Raw genomic sequence first — 21,361 nt, forward strand, 5'->3', positions numbered from 1 at the left:
TCGAGGTTGCGACTCTAACAATTACCCTTGGTAACTTTTGACTGAACGAGGGAATTTGGTAGCATTACGTTTAAACCGGTGATGTACCTTCTTTTTTTTTTTTTTTTCCGTCTAAAATTCCTTTATTAGTAATCAAAATACATATCATTGTTTACAAAAGACTGCAAAAATGAAGGACAAGTACGGTACAGAGACCATGGTAAATTAGAAAGTATTGCTGTCTTAGCTAATAAATCAGCACAGTTGTTCGCCTCACGATGTCTGGCCAACGTTGTGCAAAAATAATAACATATTAATATTTTGACTGAGAACATTCAATTAGAAGATGTAATTATTGATATTTTCAACAGTATCTTACAAATTCGAGTTTAGTTATATAGTTTTCATGTCAATGATCACACAAAAAACCCTACATTTCTTTTCTTTGCAACATTTAAGAATTTTGGCGACTACTTTACTATAATAAAAAAAAAACCCTACCTTTCTTTTGGATATTACTGGTTGATAAATAAATTCAACATTAACATCCAAATCAATCAACAACAAAAAAATGGCAAAGTTCATTGCCGTCTTAATTGTATTTCACTTTTTGTTTACTACTCAATTTTCCAGTGTAAGATTGCCAAAAAAAATGTTCCCCTTTCGATTTATTTGTGAATCGAATAGAATTATATGGTTTTACAATATATTTTTTGCAGACAAAGGAATTAATAAATCCATCAGATCCAATCCACAAGGTATTCATTAAACTTTAAAAGTCAATAGAAAGCAAATACATATAGAATTAAGACGAATGTATTCATATTTTTATCATTTATATCATCACAAAATTTATTTCGCAGAAAGGACGAGAGGGTTCACTTAGTATTGGAGGTAAAATTATTTGATAAAACTGATAAATATCCAAAATATTTACGTTCTTGTTTTTTTTATATATATATATATATATTTTGCAAGAGTGTCTGGCTGCATGTAAATTTCGATGTTCAGCAACATCTCACAAGAGTGCATGTTTGATGTATTGTAACCAATGTTGCAAGAAATGCTTGTGCGTACCATCAGGAACATATGACAATAATGGAGAATGTCCTTGCTACAACAATTTGAAAACTAAACAAGGTGGACCAAATTGTCCATGATAGTCAAATTATAAACTACGAAAAATGTTTTGATGAAGTCTTTGTATACGCCTTATGGTAATTTTAATAGTTAAAATAAAAGAAAAAAGGTTTTTTTAGTTCAAAAAATAACATAGATCCATTTAAAAATTTGACCAAACAACGAGAAAGATGATAATTGACATATATTATATGTTGTCAGTAATGCAACTCAAACCGAATTTTAAACAAACCGAAATTTAAACCAATTCCCCTCAAATTGAAAAAAAAACCCAAAAAACCCGAAATAACCGAACCAAACCGATAAAGAATCCAGAAATCACGATTAGTCGATTATGGAAGAACTCATATAAAAAGCGAATTTATTCCAACTATCATCTTCCTTCTCTGGCTTCGGCTTTTCTGCATCGGAGATCTCTCCGGATCTGCTACGCGGATTTCTCTGCTAAGCTCACCATGACTCATATCCTTGTCTATTCGTTTTGGATTTCCCTTGTTTTACTTACATCTCGATTGATTTTTCTTTCTTCCTTAAGTTCTTGATGGTTCGATTGCTCAAATCATGTGCATTGGAAAGGTTTAGCGTGTTCTACAAGGCTGAAAACACCTAAAATTTAACAAATTTTTTAGGGTTTGTCAAATTTTAGGTTTTGTTTTGGATCACCAATTGTCATTGATTTCTCCGTGTGAATTGCCTCGAATCTAACGAGGGTTTGTTTTGTTTTTGTTCGATTTATTAATCTCCATTATCTGATTGTTTTGAAGTTGTACAAGACGGAAGCTTTTTGGATTGAACCACTTAACTCGATCTTCTATGCAAGATCTGATCTTGAGGGTGATGATACTCTCAAGGGGTTTGATGATTTTTTTTTTGTGTTTCATTGATTTGATCGCACCAAATTAGTTTGTTTTCTTTGATTCTGGCTTTTGTTTTCTGATTTGGCGAAAATTTGCACGAGGAAGTCAGAGAGAGCGTGATCGTGAAAGGGCTCAAGCTCGTACCGGCGGTAAAGGAAAGACCAAAGACGACGGCTTAACTCCGGAGCAACGGCGTGAAAGGTACTAACTTTTTTTGAATCCGATTTTAATATACTCTCTGGAGGATTAATCGATTCCAATTGTGTTTGTGTTTTGTAATGATTTAGGGATGCAAAAGCATTACAAGAGAAAGCAGCCAAGAAAGCTGCTCAAGCAGCAGGAGCAGCTAGTTCCGGAGGAGGAGCAAAAGGAAACAATAACAAGAAATAACAATGATTCCAATATTTTCTGTAATACTTCTTTCTTTTGAAAATTGGCATTGCTTCTATGTGGAACTTTGCTTTTGAATGTGAAAGGTTTGATGTTTGAATTGTGGTGATTGTTTTGCTTTCATGTTGAATAATGACTCTTTGAGCATCCATCTGTGTTTATCTTGGTGTTAAAACATTAGAGAGTAGATTAGAAGTATACTTGTTCTTGATTGAGATTTGAGACACATCTTGCTTCTTGATAGTTTTGTTTGTAGGTTTATAAAGCTTACAGAATCATCTTGATCATATATAAGTACATAATAAGATATGGTTTCCAAAGATAAATATCTGTGCAACTCTTGATTTAAGTTGTTTCTTAGCTGCTCATATACAATCATCTGCATCATCAAGACCCACCCAACCAATGAAAGCAAATAGAAACTCTCTAAAACCCACTTTCCCTTTTCTTCCCCAATCCATTTCTTCTGCACCACACAAACAAACAAACCAGAGAATACAGATGGATTCCAATGAGTAATCATCTGAATAAAACGCATAGAGAACAAAAGAAAAAGAGAGAAGAAGAGATCGAGCGATGTATATATACCGAATCTCATGTTGGTGACATGTGAAGGAGATCTCTCTAGAGGATAGTCTTCATTATTCAATGTCTTTATCACATCAGCCTTGTTCAGTTTCCCTTTTCCATCTTTGTCCAAAAACAAGAACACTTCCACTATTGGATCAAATACAGATTCAACCAACTTCGGACCCATCTCCCTCGATTCCTATAAGAAACACAACAACAAAATTTTAGTTTCTTTCATTACCTAAAACATTCAATCTATCTTATTATCATTATTACCAGGCTTGATTCAGAGGAAGGTTTTGCTAGAAGATAAATGAGACAGAGAAGGACTATAAACTCATTGAACTCTATTCCTTTGCTTCCATCAACATCACACCATCCATATAAACCTTTCACTTCTTCCTCCGACAAACTCAGCTTTAGTTCCTCTAAGCATTTCTTCAGCTCCTCCATATCGATTGTTCCGTTTCCATCTTTATCTGTTGATTTCACCACAATCAAATTGTTTAAAACTGAAACCGGTGGAATCTTGAAAGCTAAAGAAAACGTTACCGTAGGATTCGAAAACGCTTCTGATGTTTCTCAATCCTTCTCTTAGCTTCGGAAACTTCATGATTATTGAATCCATGGACTTTAACCTCCGGTGTCCCGGATAATTTCTCCGGCTCTCCACCATTTTCCGTTCAAGCTTTGAGTCCAGCTCAGCATACTTCTTGTTGTTCTCCGACTTAACACAGCAGCAGAGCATGCTCCCTACTCGGTTTTTGTATTCCAAAAGTAAGTATTAAACCAAAGAATCAGAGAAAAGTTAGATGGATATTATGAAAAGAAGAAGAACTCACTCATGTTAATTTTGATGGTTGAAAGGAACAAGGCGTAGCAGATTAAGTAAAGCATAAAGAATCATCAAGAAAGGCATTAGGAATATAGTAGCAAAGTTAAAGGCTCAAACTTTGGTGGCCCTTTCATCATTTCAATGTTTTTATTTGTCATCATTATTATTATTGTTATATCTTTCTGTTGTTCCTTCATTGGTTCTGCTTTCAACCGCTTTCAATTGAATACAAGAAATAATAAGGCAAGAAGGTTCAAGATTTAACATTAAATATAAGCATGACTGCATGAATAGGGTAAGATGAAATTTTGATTCGTCCTAATATCTGATCTTGGTGTTGATATTTCTTCAAAAGTAATGGTTTATTCCCATCTTCTCGGTGCCACGACAGTATCAGTTTTGTCACGTTTTACCGACAAGCTACAACTTAATAAACTTAATAAAAAACGACTTCAAAGTTCTCGGTCTTTTTTTTAAGACACGACAATCACACTGGTCTTTTATTTATTTATTTTACAGTTTAGCTTTTAGGAAATCTTCGGACTTTTCTCACCAAAACTCTCAGGTATTGGTAAATGGTAACTCAAAGTCATCTCTTTGCACGCACATGGCTCGAGACGTTTTTGTATAAATGGTCGAAGTTGTAAATCTCTCTCTCTCTCTCTCCCATCAAGCAGCTTTGCATTGTTTAGCACCAAAGAAAAAAGGGATCCTACTGCATTTCTGACCTCTTTCTTTTACTTGGTAAGATTTGTGCATGGTTTAGGATTGAGATGGAATCTTCTGAAGCACATCTAGATACAATCGAGTCTCAGAGGTCAACGGTTGTCTTTCAAGATCAAAGAAGACAAAGATGCTTTCCTATGAATCTGATTTACAAAGCCGCAGGCATATTCAGCTCAAGAAATTCCTCTCAAAGGGGAGACACGGAATCTGTGCCAGAGTTCCTTACCAATCTCAGATTGTTGGATCTTTTCAATCTCCCTGTTGGATGCATCCAGATGAATCCGGAGACTTTTTGCGGAGTGAGTGATGGGAACAAAGAATGTGTGGAGAAGTTGAGAAGCCATGAAATGGCATGTCTCAAGAGCCATAGTGGAGATTCTGTTCTTCATCTTGCTGCTACATGGGGTCATCTAGATTCCGTGAAGAGCATTGTCTCTGAGTGTCCATGCCTTATATTGGTCCCAAACTCGAAAGACCAGCTTTCCCTACATGTTGCGGCTTATGCCGGCCATTCAGCTGTTATTGAGGCTCTTGTTGCGACATTAACTTTTGTTTCAGCTAAACTGTCTGAAGAAGAGAAAGAGAAGCTGAATCTATATGTTGTCAAGGACAAAGATGGAGATACTCCTTTGCATTTGGCGTTGAAAGGACGCTATATGGAGATAGCTTCCTCCCTTGTGAAAGCGAACAACCAAGCTTCGTTTCTTGCGAATAACGAGGGAATATCTCCCTTGTACATGGCCATAGAAGCTGGAGACTTATCACTTGTGAAAGCTATTTTAAAAACTACAGGCGATAATGGCCTTGAAAGCAAGAAGTGTAGCTTAGATTCAAAGTTGGAAGGGAGAAAATATCTTGCTCACGCTGCTTTGAAGGCCAGAAGTACAGGTATGTTTTGGTTTTTGAATCAATAACAGGTTGCATTTTGTCTGTTCAATTTTTCTTTATTAAACTAGTACTGAGATGGATATTCCTAGGTCATGCATACAAGTAATTTATGTTCCCTAATTGCTTGATCAGATATCCTTGATGCTATTCTGAAAAAATATCCAAGTCTTGAGGATGAGCCAGATGAACAAGGAAGGACTTGTCTTTCATTTGGAGCATCCATAGGGTATTACGAAGGAGTATGCAATCTCTTAGACCGATCAACAAAGAATGTTTATGTGTGTGATGATGATGGTTCATTTCCAATCCACTTGTCTGTAGAGAAATGCAGTAGGGAGATTGTTGACGTGTTTCTAAAACGTTGTCCAGATTCAAAACACTTGCTTAACAAACGTGGTCAGAACATTCTCCACATTGCAGCAAAGATGGGCCACCATATAATCAAAAATGATGTGAGGAAAATTCTGGAATTTGGGCAAGATGTGGATGGGAATACACCTTTGCACCTTGCCACAAAAAAATTGTGCTCTGGACTCATTACTTCTCTTACTTCGGATGTAAGGATACTGCAAGTACGTAACAATAATGGGTTAAGAGCTCCGGATATCGCTGAGTCAGAGGTGAAACCAAACCACATCTTCCAAGAGGTATGTCCGATATATTTCCCATATTACACAACACATACACACATGTATATAGAGAGAGAGATTGACCATTGTTTTTGTATTACAGAGGTTGACATTGGCACTCTTATTATCTGCTAATACCAAACAAAAGGGCTATGAAAAGATAAGGTCAATGACAAGACCATCAGAGCCACTAAACCATGACAAAAACCGAGACTACGTCAACACTCTTCTGCTGGTGGCAGCTCTTGTAGCAACACAATGACGTTTGCTGCAGGTTTTACAATACCAGGTGGCTTTAATAGCTCCGGTCCGCACTTGGGCAGGGCAACTTTGGCCACTAACAGATCTCTCATAAATTTTCTGCTATTTGACACTTTGGCATTGCTAAGCTCGGTTGCTACAGTAATTATTCTTATGTGGGCGCAAACGGGTGATCCAGCACTCATTCGCGCATCCTTAGACGTGGCCTTGCCCTTAATGCTTTGTGCACTAATATGCATGCCCTTGGCATTCTATTGTGGTGTGATTACTGTGGTTGGGCATGTGAAATGGCTTTCAATCACCGGTGGCGTTATGTCTTTGGCTTTCTTCCAATGGGGGTTGTTTCTCCTTGGCCCTCACGTCCTGCTACAGATGTCAAACGCTTCTCCTGAGAGATATGGTTTAACCCTCGAGATGATGATGAAGTATAGAAGTCTGTTTCCTCTTATACCTGATGATACGTATGTGAAGAAGATGGAGTCTCTTGATGGTATTAGAAAAAGCAGTAAGTAGCTGAAATTTCTATGTTTAATTAATAATAGATGGAGCCTTGGTTAGCTTTCTCTGTCTACTTGATGTAACCCCTATCCGGCTATAAACAGTTATACAATAAACAGCCTTGAAATGTTGTGTTTCAGTAATACTGATATTTATGGAGTTCTTATGATTTATATATACTAGGTGACGTGCGGGTTTTTTTCTTCAACTATTTCAAATTTATATATTTTGTATTTTCTTAAAACAAAATATAAACATTATTTATTATGTGTTAGTATATTATTATAAATCAATCAATTTGAAATACAATATCATTAAAAATCAAGAGTTAATATTTACATAAATTCTTGTTTAATTATCTATCAATATATTTAATTAATTATAACATACTTGTTTAATATTTACATAAATGTTATTTAAAAATCAATTAATAGATATTTTTTTGAGTAGTTTAAAATTTAATATTAAAATCTATTAATTAATTTTCTTTTTTAAAACTGTAATTTTAAATAGATTTTTTCTTCAACTATTTCAAATTTATATATTTTTGTAATTTTTTTTTTTTTAAATGATCATCATTTGTTAATATTTTATTATAAATCAATTAATTAAAAATATAATATCATTAAAAATCAAGAAGTTATTAAAAACATCAATTTTTAATTAATTATAACATAAATTCTTGTTTAATATTTATATAAATGTTATTTAAGAATCAATTAAAAAAACTTTTTATTTTTTGAGTGGTTTAACACTTAAAATTTATTAATTAATTTTCTTTAAAATGACACATGTCATTTCCATATCAATTCTCAAATGCTGATGTGTCACTCATATGGAGAGAGTTGAGCAACTTTTATATAAGAAGATATTTTGTGATAGGATCTTTCAATTTGTGGATAGAAAAGCCGCATCAGTACAGTATTTTTGGTCCATCTTCTTTCTCTTTTACCCATCTCCAACACCTTTTGACATATTCTCGTCGTTTATCTTTCAGATTTTATTTTGTTACAACCTACATCTTTATGAGCTGGTTTCAGAACGTGGAATGGATACATATTGGAGTATATTTTTAGGAGAGTATATAATTGTATATTTGCTTGTCCTTTTTGATCTTTTACTCGTGTAGTTTACAATAGTTTACAACTGCTTTCTCTCTCTTTCTATAAATTAGGCATTGGTCGCCACTTAGCAATAACTCAAAAAGTTCTCCAACTTGCTTTTTTTGTTGTGAGTTGTGACACTACATTTACGTTATCTTATTGAATTTTGCTGTGATATGTGTTATTGCTAAAGATTCTAAAGAGATTTTGATGCAGTTTAGGGGTAATCTGGAGAGTAATCAAACAGAAACAGAATCAAACAACAAAAAGTTTGGTTTTGATTCAACTTGTTTCCTTCCACTTGGAACTAAACCCGGTTCAAAGTTCAAACCAATTTAGCCAAAAAGTCGGTCCCTTGTTAGTTCAATATTGGCATATTTGTATTAGTCCAATTGGTTTTTGGGTGGATTGGCCATAAATCAATCATATCGGAAATACCATTGACTATTTATACGGATCATTTAGAATGCCGAAAACCGTTTCTATGGAAAATCCTTTGTTCGGCTACCTTGGCTTTGATATCATATTAGGAATCATAGATTTTCAACTCAAAACGAATTGATAATAAAAAGAACCTTTAAACCTTATATATTTGTTAAAAAATGTCTCAGTTTCCATTGTGGGTTGTCTTAACATTCTAATAATTTGCATTCTAAATGATGTCATGTCAACATTACATTTTATGATTAAACACGTTAGAAACGACAATAGAATAGTTGACAAAATTCATTTTTGAGCATGGAATAATTCATGAGACATTTTGAATTTTGAATTTTGCTCTACCGTTTTGTGGAGGGGTTCCAACGCAAACTATTACATAACGATTATCCCATTTCCATCTTTACTGCGGATTCTCATCAACCAACATGTTAAAAGATCTTAGCGGTGGAATCTTGAGAGCTAAAAGAGCTCAAGAAAACGTTACCATAAGATTCGAAACGTTTCTTATGTTTCTTAGTCCCTTTCTTAGCTTAGAAAACTTGATAATTATTGAATCCATGGACTTTGAACTCCAGTGTCCCGGATCATTTCTCCGGCTCTCCACCATTTTCCATTCAAGCGTCGCATCCAGCTCAGCATACTTCTTGTTGTGCTTCAAGTTAACACAGCAGCAGAGCATGTTCCCTACGCAGTTTTTGTATTTCAAAAGTGTAACTATTAAACAAACGAAACATAGAAAAACTTAGATTACAGAATGAATCAAGCATCTTTTTTTCTTAGTCAATCAGGATTAGAGTATGGAAACTTGTGGGAACAAATATCCACGGAGAAATCCAACCGGAGAAGGCCCAAAAATCGGATGGCTTTAATACCATGTTAAATATGAGTTTATGGATTTTCAACTCAAAACCAATTGATGATAAGTGAATTGATCCTTATACCCTTTATATATTACTTCACAAATTGTTCAATTACCAATGTGGTGAGACTTTCACAACACTTTCAACTGAATACAATACAAAAAAATAATAAAGCAAAGTTAAACTATTAACATCAAATACAGTAAAACCTCTATAAATTAAAAATCATTAGAAAATAATAAATTTTATTAGTCCCAAGTCGGGCCAATTTAAAAATTCATCAAATTCGATAAGATAATAAAATAATAATTTTTTTTTGAAATCCCTATGTAAATACATGGTCTCAACAAAAATATAAATTAATAATTATATATATTTATATAAATATATGTAAATATAATATTCTAAAATATGACTAAATGAGTTTACTTTTATTTAAAGTTGAAACCTCATTGTATCTCATCTCTCTAATTATATATTAGTGGCTTTTATTGTTGTTTTACGGTATGCATTCAAAATATATGATACTTTTTGATGTGATAATTGATTTTCTTACTTTTAAATGTTTCAAATGTATTACATTGTTATCTTTAATTTTATCATCAATAATATGGATAGTAGCCATGATTTTTTTAATTAAATTTTAAACTTATGAACATGTATTTTTACATAGACAATCCAATATACTATTAAAAATTATTCAAATGTGATAGTTATGATTGTTAATCATAATTTGTATTAAAAAAATTGTTTAAATTTTTAAATATAATATTATTTGAGAGAAATTTTAGAAAATTATAGACAGAAAATAAATTTTTACGATAAATAAACTTATAAACATGTATTTTTACATAGACAATCCAATATACTATTAAAAATTATTCAAATGTGATAGTTATGATTGTTAATCATAATTTGTATTAACAAAATTGTTTAAATTTTTAAAAATAATATTATTTGAAATAAATTTTAGAAAATTATAGACAGAAAATGATTAATTTATAGATAAATTAATTCACGATAAATTAATAAAATATTATAGTCCTGATATTATCAATTTATAGAGGTTTTACTGTATATACATGAAATTTTGATGAGTTTTGTATCTCTTAAGAATTTAAACTTTAATCATATTACAAATCTATCTTAGATTTATGAATTTAAGAACACGAGAATTGATCCACAATGTCCACTTTGAAAAATTAGAAAACACCTCCGATGTGATTTACAATATATAGATCAATCTAAAAACGTATCCTTAATATAAATATAGAACATCATACAAAAAAACATCGAAATTAAAACTTATGACTCAAAATATGTATTTACTTGATTGAAGTTCGCCATAGTTTCAGCATTACGGTAAACCCGTGAAGATAGACGAAGAAAGAAAGAAAAAAAAAGTGAAGAGACGTCATGTTAGAGTTAACAAAGGAGAACGTTATCTCTCTCTCTATTGGGTTGTTTGTTTGTAAAGAACAAAATTATGTTTAATTATTTAAAATTTTGGTAAGATTAATTAAAAGGCTAAAAACTCAAACGAGGTTCTGTAAGTGTGTTGCATGGAAAAGACCCAATATGGGGAGAGGTTTATAATTTGTTTTGTGAGTTCAAAATAAACAAATTGACCTGGGAAAAAAATTTATTTTATGGGTCAATGGACCGTTGTCATTGTTGACAAATCCAAATACATTACAAAGAAATTTCAATTTTATTGGTTGTCAAATCCAAATACATTACAAAGAAATTTCAGTTTTATTGGTTGTCATCAATGAAATTATGAACCCTTATCCCTCTTACTAGGCCCGCCATTAAAAACACCAACACCAACACCAATGACGTTTCTTAGTAGATAAGGATCAAGGATGCTCTGCATCACACATCAAGCTTATAAAACATATCCTGTTGCATGTCTGATCTCTTTATTCCACCTGGTAAGATTTGTGCAGTGAGTTTAGGTTTGAGATGGCATGTTTTCAAGCACGTCTAGATAGAATCGAGTCTCAGAGGTTTGTTTCTCTGCGTGACGAGAGGGGACCATCTAATGGAGGCATCGAACTTGTGGCAAACACCGAATCTGTGGCAGAGTTCCTTACCAATCTCAGATTAGAAGATCTTTTCAATCTCCCTAGTGGATATGTCCAGATGGATCCGGAAACTTTTTGCGGAGTGAGTGGTGGGAACAAAGAATGTGTGGAGAAGTTGAGAAGTCTTGAAATGGCACGTCTCGAGAGCCATAATGGAGATTCTGTTCTTCATCTTGCTGCCACATGGGGTCATTCAGAATTAGTGAAGAGCATTGTCTCTGAGTGTCCATGCCTTGTGTTGGTGCCAAACTCGAAAGATCAGTTTCCCCTTCATGTTGCGGCTTATGCCGGCCATTCAGCTGTTGTTGAGGTTCTTGTTGCGACATTAACTTATGTTTCAGCTAAAGTGTCTGAAGAAAAGAAGGAGAGGCTGAATCTATATGTTGTCAAGGACAAAGATGGAGATACTCCTCTGCATTTGGCGTTGAAAGGACGCTATATGGAGATAGCTTCCTCCCTGGTGAAGGCGAACAACCAAGCTTCGTTTCTTGCGAATAACGAGGGAATATCTCCCTTGTATATGGCCATAGAAGCTGGAGATTTATCACTTGTGAAAGCAATTTTAGACATTACGGACGACGATGGCCTTGAAAGGGAGAAGTGTAGCTTAGATTCAAAGTTGGAAGGGAGAAAATATCTAGCACACGCTGCTTTGAAGGCTGAGAGTACAGGTTTCTTTTGCCTTTTACCAATTTTGTTTGTTCAAATTTCTATAGTTTCTCTGTCTCCTAATACTAGATGTTTTGGAAACTTTATCTATATTCTAATAAAACAAAAGCACTAAAAATGCTTGCATACAAACACTCCCAAATATTTTCAAAAAAAATTATTGATAAATTATTTTAAAATTACTTTATTTTGTTGTAATATTATTTTTAAAAAAATATATATTTTCGTTTGCATATAAATCTATCCCAAAAATTAGATATTAATTATCTTAAAGAAGCTCGTTTATAAGCTACAAAATTAATTCCAAAAATATCTTTTACTATTTTTTTTAGTTTATAAGCTACAAATTTTTTTTTTTCATGTTACTCATGTTAACTTAATGCACAGAATAACTATTATTAAAATATTGTAGTTATACAGAATATTCATGCTTTAATCATGTATAATAGTCATGCTTTAATTATTGTAGTTTCGTAGTACCATTATTTTGTGTTTAATACACTACAAAAAAACATCAAAAGTTCCAACAAATAATTTCAACGATAGTAATCATCAGAAAAATTCCAACAAAAATCTTACAATATTTTAACAAAAATTAATATCGTTGAAAACTCGTCACAATATTCTAACAAATATGAGTTATCGAAATTATGTCAGACATTCGTTAGTAAATTGTCAGAAATTTCTAACAAAAAGAAAATCGTCAAAAATTACTAATGACAATTAAGTTGTTTAAAATTACAGATATATTATTCGTCAGAAATTTATCAGTTCGTCGGCAGGCTTGATTCCAACTATTTGCAGACAAAATTTTTGTTGGAATTGTTCTGAATATCTTTATCCCTAAAAGAATATTGAAATTGAAATTGTCAAACTGATTAAACTGCTAGGTCAATTAGTTAGTGTTTTTATGATGAATTATATGAATATAATATTAATTTTCTTCAGAATAATATATAAAATACATAGAATATACCTAATATAATGATAATACTAAAATTTAAAAATTGTTAATTGGAAACTAACTAGCTATTATAGATAAATAATTTATTCTATATGACTATTCTACATGACTATTCTACATGACTACACTAATATAACAATAGTTATTTAATACATTAACCTAACGTGAGTAACATGAATAAAAAATTACTAGTAGCTTATAAACTAAAAATATTAGTAAAAGATTTTTTAGTTATAAATTTGTAATCTAGTGATTAATTTCTTGCTAAATGAAAATATAGTTTTTATTTTTTTTTCTCCTAAACTATGGTTTTTCTTTTTTTTTTTTAATCTAGACATAATTTTTCTCTCTTTATAAACTTTTTAAGATTGGAAACCAATTATAATTTTTAATTAAACATGTGTTAAAATCTGATTGATTTATTTAATACATCTCACGATCATGCAAGTTATCAATTTTAAATCTTTATACTTTGTATAATAAAATAAGATGATTGGATGATTTAAATATTATAAATGATATTTTTAAAGAACAATAATTTCTTAATCTCCATACTTTTAACTTAAACATATTATATTATGAAATAAATTGAGTATTTCCATACTATTATTTAAACAACTATTGTTTTTTCAAATATTATTTTATAAATTATTACATAAAATATCATTACAAATAACAAAAAATAATAAAATAGAAAAGTTTATAATTGTCTTTGAAAATATTAATAAAAATATAGAAATTTTTTTTTATTTCTTATTTAATAGAGTATATTTTATTTCAAATGATATCATAAATTATAGTTATTTTAAAAGACATGAAAAACAAATATTTTCTCAATTAAAAATTTATAATATTAAAAAGTGGTAAATTTTATTTTTACTATAATTTTCTAAATTTTACTTGATTATATAAAATAATTTTAAAACCCTTTTTACCAAAATTGTAAAACGAAAAATTGATTTGTTTTTGAAAAATTAAATTTTGTGGTGAAATAAAGTCATGAAACGGTACATATTATAATTGATGTTTTTTAAGATTACATTTTAATCCAATGCAAAACGGGTTAGTATGGTATTTAAGGATTTTCGGTCCTCGAGTAGGGGTTAGTCTCTTGCAAAACAGAAAAAAATGTGTGTTTTCCGAAGGTTCTCCAAAGCTCAAGTCAGAAAACAGCTCAAAAAGACCACTAAGCGGCTAATCGGAAAGCAGAAAGAAGTCAGAAAACAAATGGAGGAAAGCGGGCCGAGAGTTCTTGAGAATGGTAGAATCTGCTCATGCCTTTTAACGAGAGTGGACTTTTTTGGTGAAAAGAAAGGAAAAAAAGAATTCGAAGGTAGAAATGCTCCACGTTTTAGGAATCACCATGGAGGAGAAGTGAAATGAAATGACCGGAAAGTTGGCCGGGAAAGTGTAGAACGTCTGGACTTAAGAACCAACAATATCTGGAAAAATATCGTGAGACTTAAGATGACTGAGAAAGTGAACCCCTTCGCGGGTTAGCAAAGCTAACCCGTGATGTAGAAGTTATTTTTGCCGGAAACAAACGTTTACCCCTCTCATTAGCCGTACGTGGCAGGGCATCCGCCTGAAGCGCATAACGTTTTTTGATGAAAGACGTGTTGCCTGAGTCACCCTTTGACCTGAGGCGCGTGAAGCATTTTTGATGAAAGACGCGATGCCTGAGTCATCCGCCGTGGGCAGCATGGCCTGGGTCCGTGAGCCCAAACGAAGGACGTGTTGTCTGAGTGAGACACCGTGGGTGATATGACCTGGAACCGTGGGTCACAAAGGATGCGATGCCTGAGTCACCTGCTATGGGCGAAGTGACGTGGAGACGTGGGCTCGTAACATGAAGACACAGTTCCTACAGGGGATGTCGCCCGGCTAGCCCAGTTACCCTTCAGTCGATCCCTTAGAGATATCCAGTTATCTAAAAGAGATTCGTCCACCACGAAAGTATATTGAACTGACAGGCCAATCGGCAAAGGGAGCCAGACCTACGCTGTGGGATGCGAACCCGACAAGGTTCCAAATGGACAATCATACAGTTCGCAGAGCGGCATGCCTCCGGGTGGCACGATTAAAGGGTGTCATTCCTAGGACACGGCATCAATGGACAGGCTAACCCTCCACTATGCTGGCCTTGTCGGGGTAAACACCCGAATAACATAACCAAGATTCTTCAGGAAAATCAGAGAGGCACATTTGGTGGCGAGATAACCGCGTGGGAGAATTCCTTCTTTTATTTCTGTGATTCATTCTCCTCCATTATTTTTCTTCCTATTTATGTTTATTTCCTTTCTCTAGACAGATGTTACTTCTTGCATTCAACCTTCTGTGCGTGATAGGGCACCCACTGGTTGTCGCTTCACTATCCATTCTACGTCTTTTTTCTGCATCGCAACCGTCCATATTCGTTCGTTGCTTCGACATGTGTACTTCGACCTTATAAAGTTATCATCAAACTCCTTGGGGAACTCTCTCTCTTTGCTGTTTTACCTTTCTTCCTAAGGGGATCCTTGACTCTCTTAAGCCCACCTTCTCTCTTGGGTGTCCACGTGGCCTCTTACAGTTGGCTGTCTTTTTAACTTTCACTACGACGGTTATCCATATAAGCGGCGTATTCCTCTATTTCCTATTTATCCTATTCTAACATCTTCGCATTCGCCTCCTCTTCTCTCTCATGTTTCTCCGTTTCTCCATCCTTTTTTTAGCTAACATGTCTTCTCCCAATGATTCTTGTAACGGCGGCCCCTCCCTCTAATCACAGTATTTCGAGATGTTTATTATGCATGTCGGGCCAGAGCTTGCCCCTGGACCTGAGTCTACCCCTGCAGACCCGCCGAGGGGGTATATAACCGTTTTCTTGCCTTTCACCACTGTTGGTTTCCGGCAGAACCTGTTCTTGGCTTATGGTCGATGTCTGCCAACTGTTAGCCCTCGCCTCCAGTCAACTAGAGTTGCAGACGTGGGGTTTAATCCACACCTTACAAGTCCTCTACGATCTCTTCGAGATAGCCATTACCGGAGAAATGGTACTGAATGCCATTCGTGCCTCTCGCTGGGGCTACGACTCCTGCCGGTTTGACCTGGTTTCTCAAGAATGCCGTCATTCTCCAATCGAACCCCCCAATTTGCAGGAGTCGTTCGGTCTGACTGGACTCCTTCTGGTGAGCATTTTCGATCTTCACCCCCCCCATTTCAATATTGTTTACTATTTTCTTACCTTTTTTTATTGTTCCGCCTTCTCTAGGTTCTTTTCCCGAAACACGCGATCTCGTCGCCCCGTACCCTGAGGCTCTCTTCGATTTAGACGAGGAGTTAAAGGGATTCGGCTTTTCTGCTAAACCCCGTGTGGTGGATGACACTTTGATCAACTCCTGCCTCGAGTCTCCTTTTGTTCCTCTTGGTAATATTTTTCCCCTTCTGTTTTTTTTTTCGATCGCTTCTAGTTCCTCCGTTGTCGCTAACAGATTTCTCCTTTCTCTGAGATCCTCAGAGTCATTGGATGCCTTGTTGGCGGCTTGCGTTAAGTACAATGGTCTCCACGTCGCTCTCCTTGACCTTTTCATCTATTTTACGTTCTCGTTGTCGTTGTCTCCTTTTGTGGAACTTTTGTATTTGCTATCTAGAACTTTTCTTTACGCTTATCTATTTAGATCAGCACGTTCCTACTGCCCCTTTCTCCTTTCCTTTTCGTATAGATATATTTTTTTATTTGTCGTATCGATTTGGATCCTTGAGCATAACCGGATTTTCGTCGAACTGATTTGCCGCAATCTCAGATCCCTTCTTTTTATGTGCGGTTTCCGTTCCGAGAGGGGGGGGGGATTCTTCGGATCGCCAGATGTTTCGGTCTTGTTTGTTTTTCTCTTTGAGCTCGTCGCCTGTTGCTAGTATTGGGTCATCGCGTGGATCCCGCTTTTCTTTCATCTCTGGGTCATTTCCCCCAATTCTGGGTCTTATGGTGGTTTTCTGACTTAGGAAAGGGAAGTTTGTTTTGCTTCGAGAGTGTTGCCCCCCTCTCTCTAGCGCCAAACGGTTTAGGAGATTTTTGGTCTTTGAGTAGGGGCAAGTCTCCTGCGAAACAGAAAAAACATGAAGACCTGGAAAACACGATGAGGGTGTGTCTTCTGAAGGCTCTCCGATGCTCAAGTCAGAAAACAGCTAAAAAAATCACTAAGCGGCTAATCGGAAAGCAGAAAGAAGTCAGAAAACAAATGAAGGAAAGTAGGTCGAGAATCCTTGACAATGGTCGGATCCACTCAGGTCTTTTAATGAGAGTGGGATTTTTTGGTGGAAAGAGAGGAAAAGAAGAATTTTAAGGTAGAAATGCTCCACGGTTTAGGAACCGCCATAGAAAAGAAATGAAATGAAATGAACGAAAAATTGGTCGGGAAAGTGTAGAACACCTGGACTTAAGAACCACAAGTATCTAGAAAGATATTGTGAGGTTTAAGATGTCTGAGAAAGTGAACCCCTTTCCTGTAGGAAAAGGTAAAGTATTTATAAGAAGTTACTTGACCTGGGTTAATATACCGGGTCGATCCATGGATGACGAATTGGATGGATCGACCCATGACCCGACTTGACTATGTTCGAATCTTGTGATGGCGTCACGCTTCTCATGACCTCACCAACTTTCTTTGGCATGTTCTGCCTGCAACTTGACCGTCCGTTGGCAGGTTCCTTTTGTTCTCAGTGTATGAGTTGGGTCGGCGGCTCAGACACAATATGGCTCTTTGCTGAACCTTTGCTTTTCCTCCTAGCTCTTGCGAAAACTCACTAACACCTGAAAAACGCATTAAATACCAATCTCGTCGGTTTATAAGGGTATGGGTAATCAAATCAAACTGAAACATATTCTCTTTGTTGAATAGAGAGAATTTTGTATAGCGTTCCTGCCCAAGTTGTTCATTCATACTTGGCCTGGATCCCTCGATACTGGGACCATATTGGGACCGGGCTACCGCAGATGGATGACCTCGCCCTCCGGATACCTGTGTGGGCGACTCTTCCTTATATCCTGACCCTTCCGGATCACCGAGCTTAGATCTAGGACATAGAGAATGTGACCTTTTCTCCTCTTGACCACTCAGTTTTCGAGTTCCTTGTTCCTGACAGTGTGACATACGCTGTCAAATACGAAGAGTCCAGGAACAGGTGGCCTATCGTGCTGGATCTCCCGAATCCGAATGGATTCGAGACCCGATGCTATAAGCTTAGGCCGCATTGGACCCGATGCCCAATACGTATCCTCATTTGGCTCGGACAGTCATACCTGCAAAAAAGCTATAGACACACATGCAAGCATGCGACTGTCCACGTAGAAATGATCAAATTTATCTCCAACATGTAGTATGAACGCCATATGCATAATTCAAAATATCTATTCTATTAAAACAGAATTACATTTAGTGCTTGCATCCAAACACTCATAAAGTTTTTTTTATAATATTTTTTTTTATTTTTATATTTAATTTTTGAAAATTAGTTATTAATTTAGATATTTTTAGATTTTTTAAAATCTAGGTCATCTTTAATTTAAATTTCAAATTATTAGAAATTTAATTAAATTTAGTTACAAAAATTTGCATTCAATTTAATTTAAATTCAAAAAATTCAAAAAAAAATTGTAATTAAATTTTATCACGAAAATTTAGATAATAATTTTAATACTTTAGAATTTCTTAAATACAGGAAAGATTTAATATAAATTTTAAATTTAAATAAAATTTTTATAAAAATGCATACTAAATAAATATTTTATCGTACTTTATCATAAACAATCGGTCTAAAATATCAAATATTTGAGATTAATAAATATTATTATACAATAATATGATCGAACTGATTAGAGTTATATATATATATATATATATATTTAAGATCCATGAGTTAATTTATTAAAACATGTAAGATATTAAGATGATTTGAGATAATTAAACTAACAGGTTAGCCTATTTATATATATATATATACATTTTTTTAATACAAATAGTAAATAAATATCTTATTATATTTTTTTCATAATCAATTGGTCCAAATATTCCATATTAGTACATATTTATAAGGTTATACAATTATAATTATAGTCTTATACGTGTTAGTTTGTCAAAACATGTAAGATATTAAAAATGACTTAAAACAACTAAACGGATGGATTAACAAATTCATAGATATATAGATTGTTTATGTGTAAATCTAAATTCACATAATAACAAAGTTTATAATTAACATTAGATCAATGTATACTTAATTAACGTATACTCTTATTCTACTAATATACAAATTTTACTGTTTAAAATTAAAATATGATAACAATTTTTGATTTAAAAAAATAAATAACAAAATAAATTATATCTAAACAAAAAAAAGATAAATACAATTTATATTAGAAATAAAAAAAATAAAACATTCCCGTGCGTCCGCTAAGTTTACTAATTATTATGATTTGTCTTTTAAAATTAACTATATTTTGTTGTATTTTTTATTTGAGTATATATTAAAACTAAATTAAAAATATTATACTACTTTCATAAATAGCTAAACTTGATAAATTTTTTTTTTTTTAATAATTCGTGGATTGACCATTATTAAGTAGAGTTGCGACCATTAAACTCAGTTATTAAGTAGACTTGATGATTAAAAAATTTAAGTGTTTTTTGTCAATTAATCTGAATAATATTTTAATTCATTGTTAATTGGTTAAATAAAAAGCTTTTTTTTTGTTTTAACCGTACTGTTTATTATCATATATTAAAAATATTATAAAATTTTTTAGTCATCAATAATTAAATTTTTATTTGATGGATGTAAAATTTATTTGTGTGATGTTAATATATGTATATTTATATATACAAAATTAATTTATCAAAATTTTGAAAATAATTTTTAAAATAATATTTAAAATATTATAATTCTGCATATTATGTGGATTAATTCCTAGTTAGTACTTCAACGGATATTCATAGATATACTGTACTAGTAATTTATGTTTCCCAATTGCTTGAGCAGAGATCCTTGATGTTATTCTAAAAGAATATTCAAGTCTTGAGGATGAGCGAGATGAAGAAGGAAGGACTTGTCTTTCATTTGGGGCATCCATAGGGAATTATGAAGGAGTGCGCAAGCTCTTAGACCGACCAACAAAGAACGTTTATGTGTGTGATGATGATGGTTCATTTCCAATCCATTTGGCTATGGAGAAAAACAATAGGAAGATTGTTAAAGAGTTTATAGAATGTTGTCCAGATTCAAAATACTTGCTTAACAAACGTGGTCAGAACATACTCCATATTGCAGTACAGATGGGGCACAAAATAAACTTTCTGGGTTTTGATGTGATAAAACTTCTGGGTCTTGGGCAAGATGTGGATGGGAATACGCCTTTGCACATTGCCACCAAAAATTGGTTCGCTGAAACCGTTGATTTACTTACTACTGATGAAAGGGTACTGCAACTACGGAACAAAAGCGGGTTGAGAGCTCAGGATATTGCTGAGACAGAGTTGAAACCATACTACATCTTTCAGCAGGTATGTCTGATATATATCATAGAACGCATTTATGATTTATATACTAACTTGACCATTGTTTTGGATTAAAGAGGTTGACATTGGCATACTTAAAATATGCTACTCGCGGCATAAAGGGTTATGAAAAGATAAAGTCGATGAGAAGACCAGCAGAGCCACTAGCAGATGACAAAGAGAGGGATTACGTCAACACTTTTCTACTGGTGGCAACTCTTGTAGCCACCATGACGTTTGCTGCAGGTTTTACAATACCAGGTGGCTTTACCAGCTCCAACCCGCATTTGGGAAGAGCAGCTTTGGCCACTAACCCAACTCTCATACTTTTTCTGCTATTTGACACCTTGGCATTGGTATGCTCGGTTGCAACAATAGCTATACTTATTTGGGCGCAAGTGGGTGATCCAGCACTCCTCCATGCATCCATAGACGTGGTCTTGCCTTTAATGCAATATTCTCTGCTATCCATGCCCTTGGCATTCTTTTTTGGCGTAATTACTGCAGTTGGGCAAGTGAAATGGCTTGTAGCCATCTTTTCCATGAGTGCTTTTGCCTTCTTCTGCTGGGTGCTTTTTCTCGTTGCCCCTCACGTCATGCTAAAGCGGTCAAACTCTGCTGCCGTGGATTATGGTTTTCTTTTCTGGTTGATGATGGTGTTTAGACGTCTGCATCTTAACATACCTAATGATGAAAAGATTTCGAGGCTTCGTCTGTCACGGACGGTGTCAACAAGCAAGCAAGTAGCTTAATTACGAGAGATTTTCCCTTGTTGTAACCATATCCATGCTTTCATCATTTCAAAGTTAAAAGGCTCATACTTTGGTGGCACTTTTATCATTTCAATGTTTTGACTCTTTGTTGTTTCTGCCTTCAACCGCTTTCAATTGAATACAAGAAATAATAAGGCAACAAGGTCAAAGCTTTAACAT

The 21,361-nt window shown here is 34.1% G+C and overlaps 5 protein-coding genes and 1 long non-coding RNA gene across 6 annotated transcripts; 5 read left to right on the top strand and 1 right to left on the bottom strand.

Moving 5' to 3' along the window:
* Positions 1-550: 550 nt before the first annotated feature.
* Positions 551-1,139, top strand: LOC18013851 (gibberellin-regulated protein 12). The gene is made up of 4 exons (XM_024153564.1): positions 551-613; positions 699-737; positions 843-873; positions 958-1,139. Exons 1-4 carry the CDS (start codon positions 551-553, stop codon positions 1,137-1,139), a joined length of 315 nt encoding a protein of 104 aa, XP_024009332.1.
* Positions 1,140-1,459: 320 nt separating this feature from the next.
* Positions 1,460-2,594, top strand: LOC18013844 (small EDRK-rich factor 2). Its single transcript, XM_024153974.1, has 3 exons — positions 1,460-1,581; positions 2,075-2,177; positions 2,264-2,594. Exons 1-3 carry the CDS (start codon positions 1,575-1,577, stop codon positions 2,364-2,366), a joined length of 213 nt encoding a protein of 70 aa, XP_024009742.1. The 5' UTR covers positions 1,460-1,574; the 3' UTR covers positions 2,367-2,594.
* Positions 2,595-2,633: 39 nt separating this feature from the next.
* On the bottom strand, positions 2,634-3,837 carry LOC18013845 (probable calcium-binding protein CML22). Its single transcript, XM_006418738.2, has 5 exons — positions 3,779-3,837; positions 3,489-3,689; positions 3,213-3,415; positions 2,955-3,135; positions 2,634-2,832 (listed from the first exon to the last, which is right to left on the bottom strand). Exons 1-5 carry the CDS (start codon positions 3,831-3,833, stop codon positions 2,732-2,734), a joined length of 741 nt encoding a protein of 246 aa, XP_006418801.2. The 5' UTR covers positions 3,834-3,837; the 3' UTR covers positions 2,634-2,731.
* Positions 3,838-4,544: 707 nt separating this feature from the next.
* Positions 4,545-6,290, top strand: LOC18013806 (protein ACCELERATED CELL DEATH 6). The gene is made up of 3 exons (XM_024153807.1): positions 4,545-5,385; positions 5,518-6,032; positions 6,118-6,290. The coding sequence occupies exons 1-3, from the start codon at positions 4,545-4,547 to the stop codon at positions 6,274-6,276; spliced, it is 1,515 nt and encodes a 504-aa protein (XP_024009575.1). The 3' UTR covers positions 6,277-6,290.
* Positions 6,291-10,988: 4,698 nt separating this feature from the next.
* LOC18013808 (protein ACCELERATED CELL DEATH 6) lies at positions 10,989-21,344 on the top strand. Its single transcript, XM_006418741.2, has 3 exons — positions 10,989-11,935; positions 19,915-20,435; positions 20,507-21,344. Exons 1-3 carry the CDS (start codon positions 11,143-11,145, stop codon positions 21,179-21,181), a joined length of 1,989 nt encoding a protein of 662 aa, XP_006418804.2. The 5' UTR covers positions 10,989-11,142; the 3' UTR covers positions 21,182-21,344.
* LOC112084345 lies at positions 13,788-18,172 on the top strand. Its single transcript, XR_002898240.1, has 2 exons — positions 13,788-16,306; positions 16,397-18,172. It is a non-coding gene; the product is annotated as an uncharacterized LOC112084345 (long non-coding RNA).
* Positions 21,345-21,361: the final 17 nt, after the last annotated feature.

This window comes from Eutrema salsugineum, unplaced genomic scaffold, assembly GCF_000478725.1.
Source record: "Eutrema salsugineum unplaced genomic scaffold, Eutsalg1_0 scaffold_4, whole genome shotgun sequence".
NCBI classification, from domain to species: Eukaryota; Viridiplantae; Streptophyta; class Magnoliopsida; order Brassicales; family Brassicaceae; genus Eutrema; species Eutrema salsugineum.

Bases quoted from the DNA above. Each gene is read 5' to 3' on its own strand.
- LOC18013851 (XM_024153564.1), top strand. From the start codon at position 551: ATGGCAAAGTTCATTGCCGTCTTAATTGTATTTCACTTTTTGTTTACT. The intron at 614-698 runs GTAAGATTGCCA...TATTTTTTGCAG, and splicing joins TTACTACTCAATTTTCCAGT to ACAAAGGAATTAATAAATCC. The intron at 738-842 runs GTATTCATTAAA...TTTATTTCGCAG, and splicing joins CATCAGATCCAATCCACAAG to AAAGGACGAGAGGGTTCACT.
- LOC18013844 (XM_024153974.1), top strand. The intron at 2,178-2,263 runs GTACTAACTTTT...GTAATGATTTAG, and splicing joins CCGGAGCAACGGCGTGAAAG to GGATGCAAAAGCATTACAAG.
- LOC18013845 (XM_006418738.2), bottom strand. From the start codon at position 3,833: ATGCTTTACTTAATCTGCTACGCCTTGTTCCTTTCAACCATCAAAATT. The intron at 3,416-3,488 runs GTAACGTTTTCT...TGAAATCAACAG, and splicing joins AAGCGTTTTCGAATCCTACG to ATAAAGATGGAAACGGAACA. The intron at 2,833-2,954 runs GTATATATACAT...TGTGTGGTGCAG, and splicing joins TGTCACCAACATGAGATTCG to AAGAAATGGATTGGGGAAGA.
- LOC18013806 (XM_024153807.1), top strand. From the start codon at position 4,545: ATGGAATCTTCTGAAGCACATCTAGATACAATCGAGTCTCAGAGGTCA. The intron at 5,386-5,517 runs GTATGTTTTGGT...TTGCTTGATCAG, and splicing joins TTTGAAGGCCAGAAGTACAG to ATATCCTTGATGCTATTCTG. The intron at 6,033-6,117 runs GTATGTCCGATA...TTTGTATTACAG, and splicing joins CAAACCACATCTTCCAAGAG to AGGTTGACATTGGCACTCTT.
- LOC18013808 (XM_006418741.2), top strand. From the start codon at position 11,143: ATGGCATGTTTTCAAGCACGTCTAGATAGAATCGAGTCTCAGAGGTTT. The intron at 11,936-19,914 runs GTTTCTTTTGCC...TTGCTTGAGCAG, and splicing joins TTTGAAGGCTGAGAGTACAG to AGATCCTTGATGTTATTCTA. The intron at 20,436-20,506 runs GTATGTCTGATA...TTTGGATTAAAG, and splicing joins CATACTACATCTTTCAGCAG to AGGTTGACATTGGCATACTT.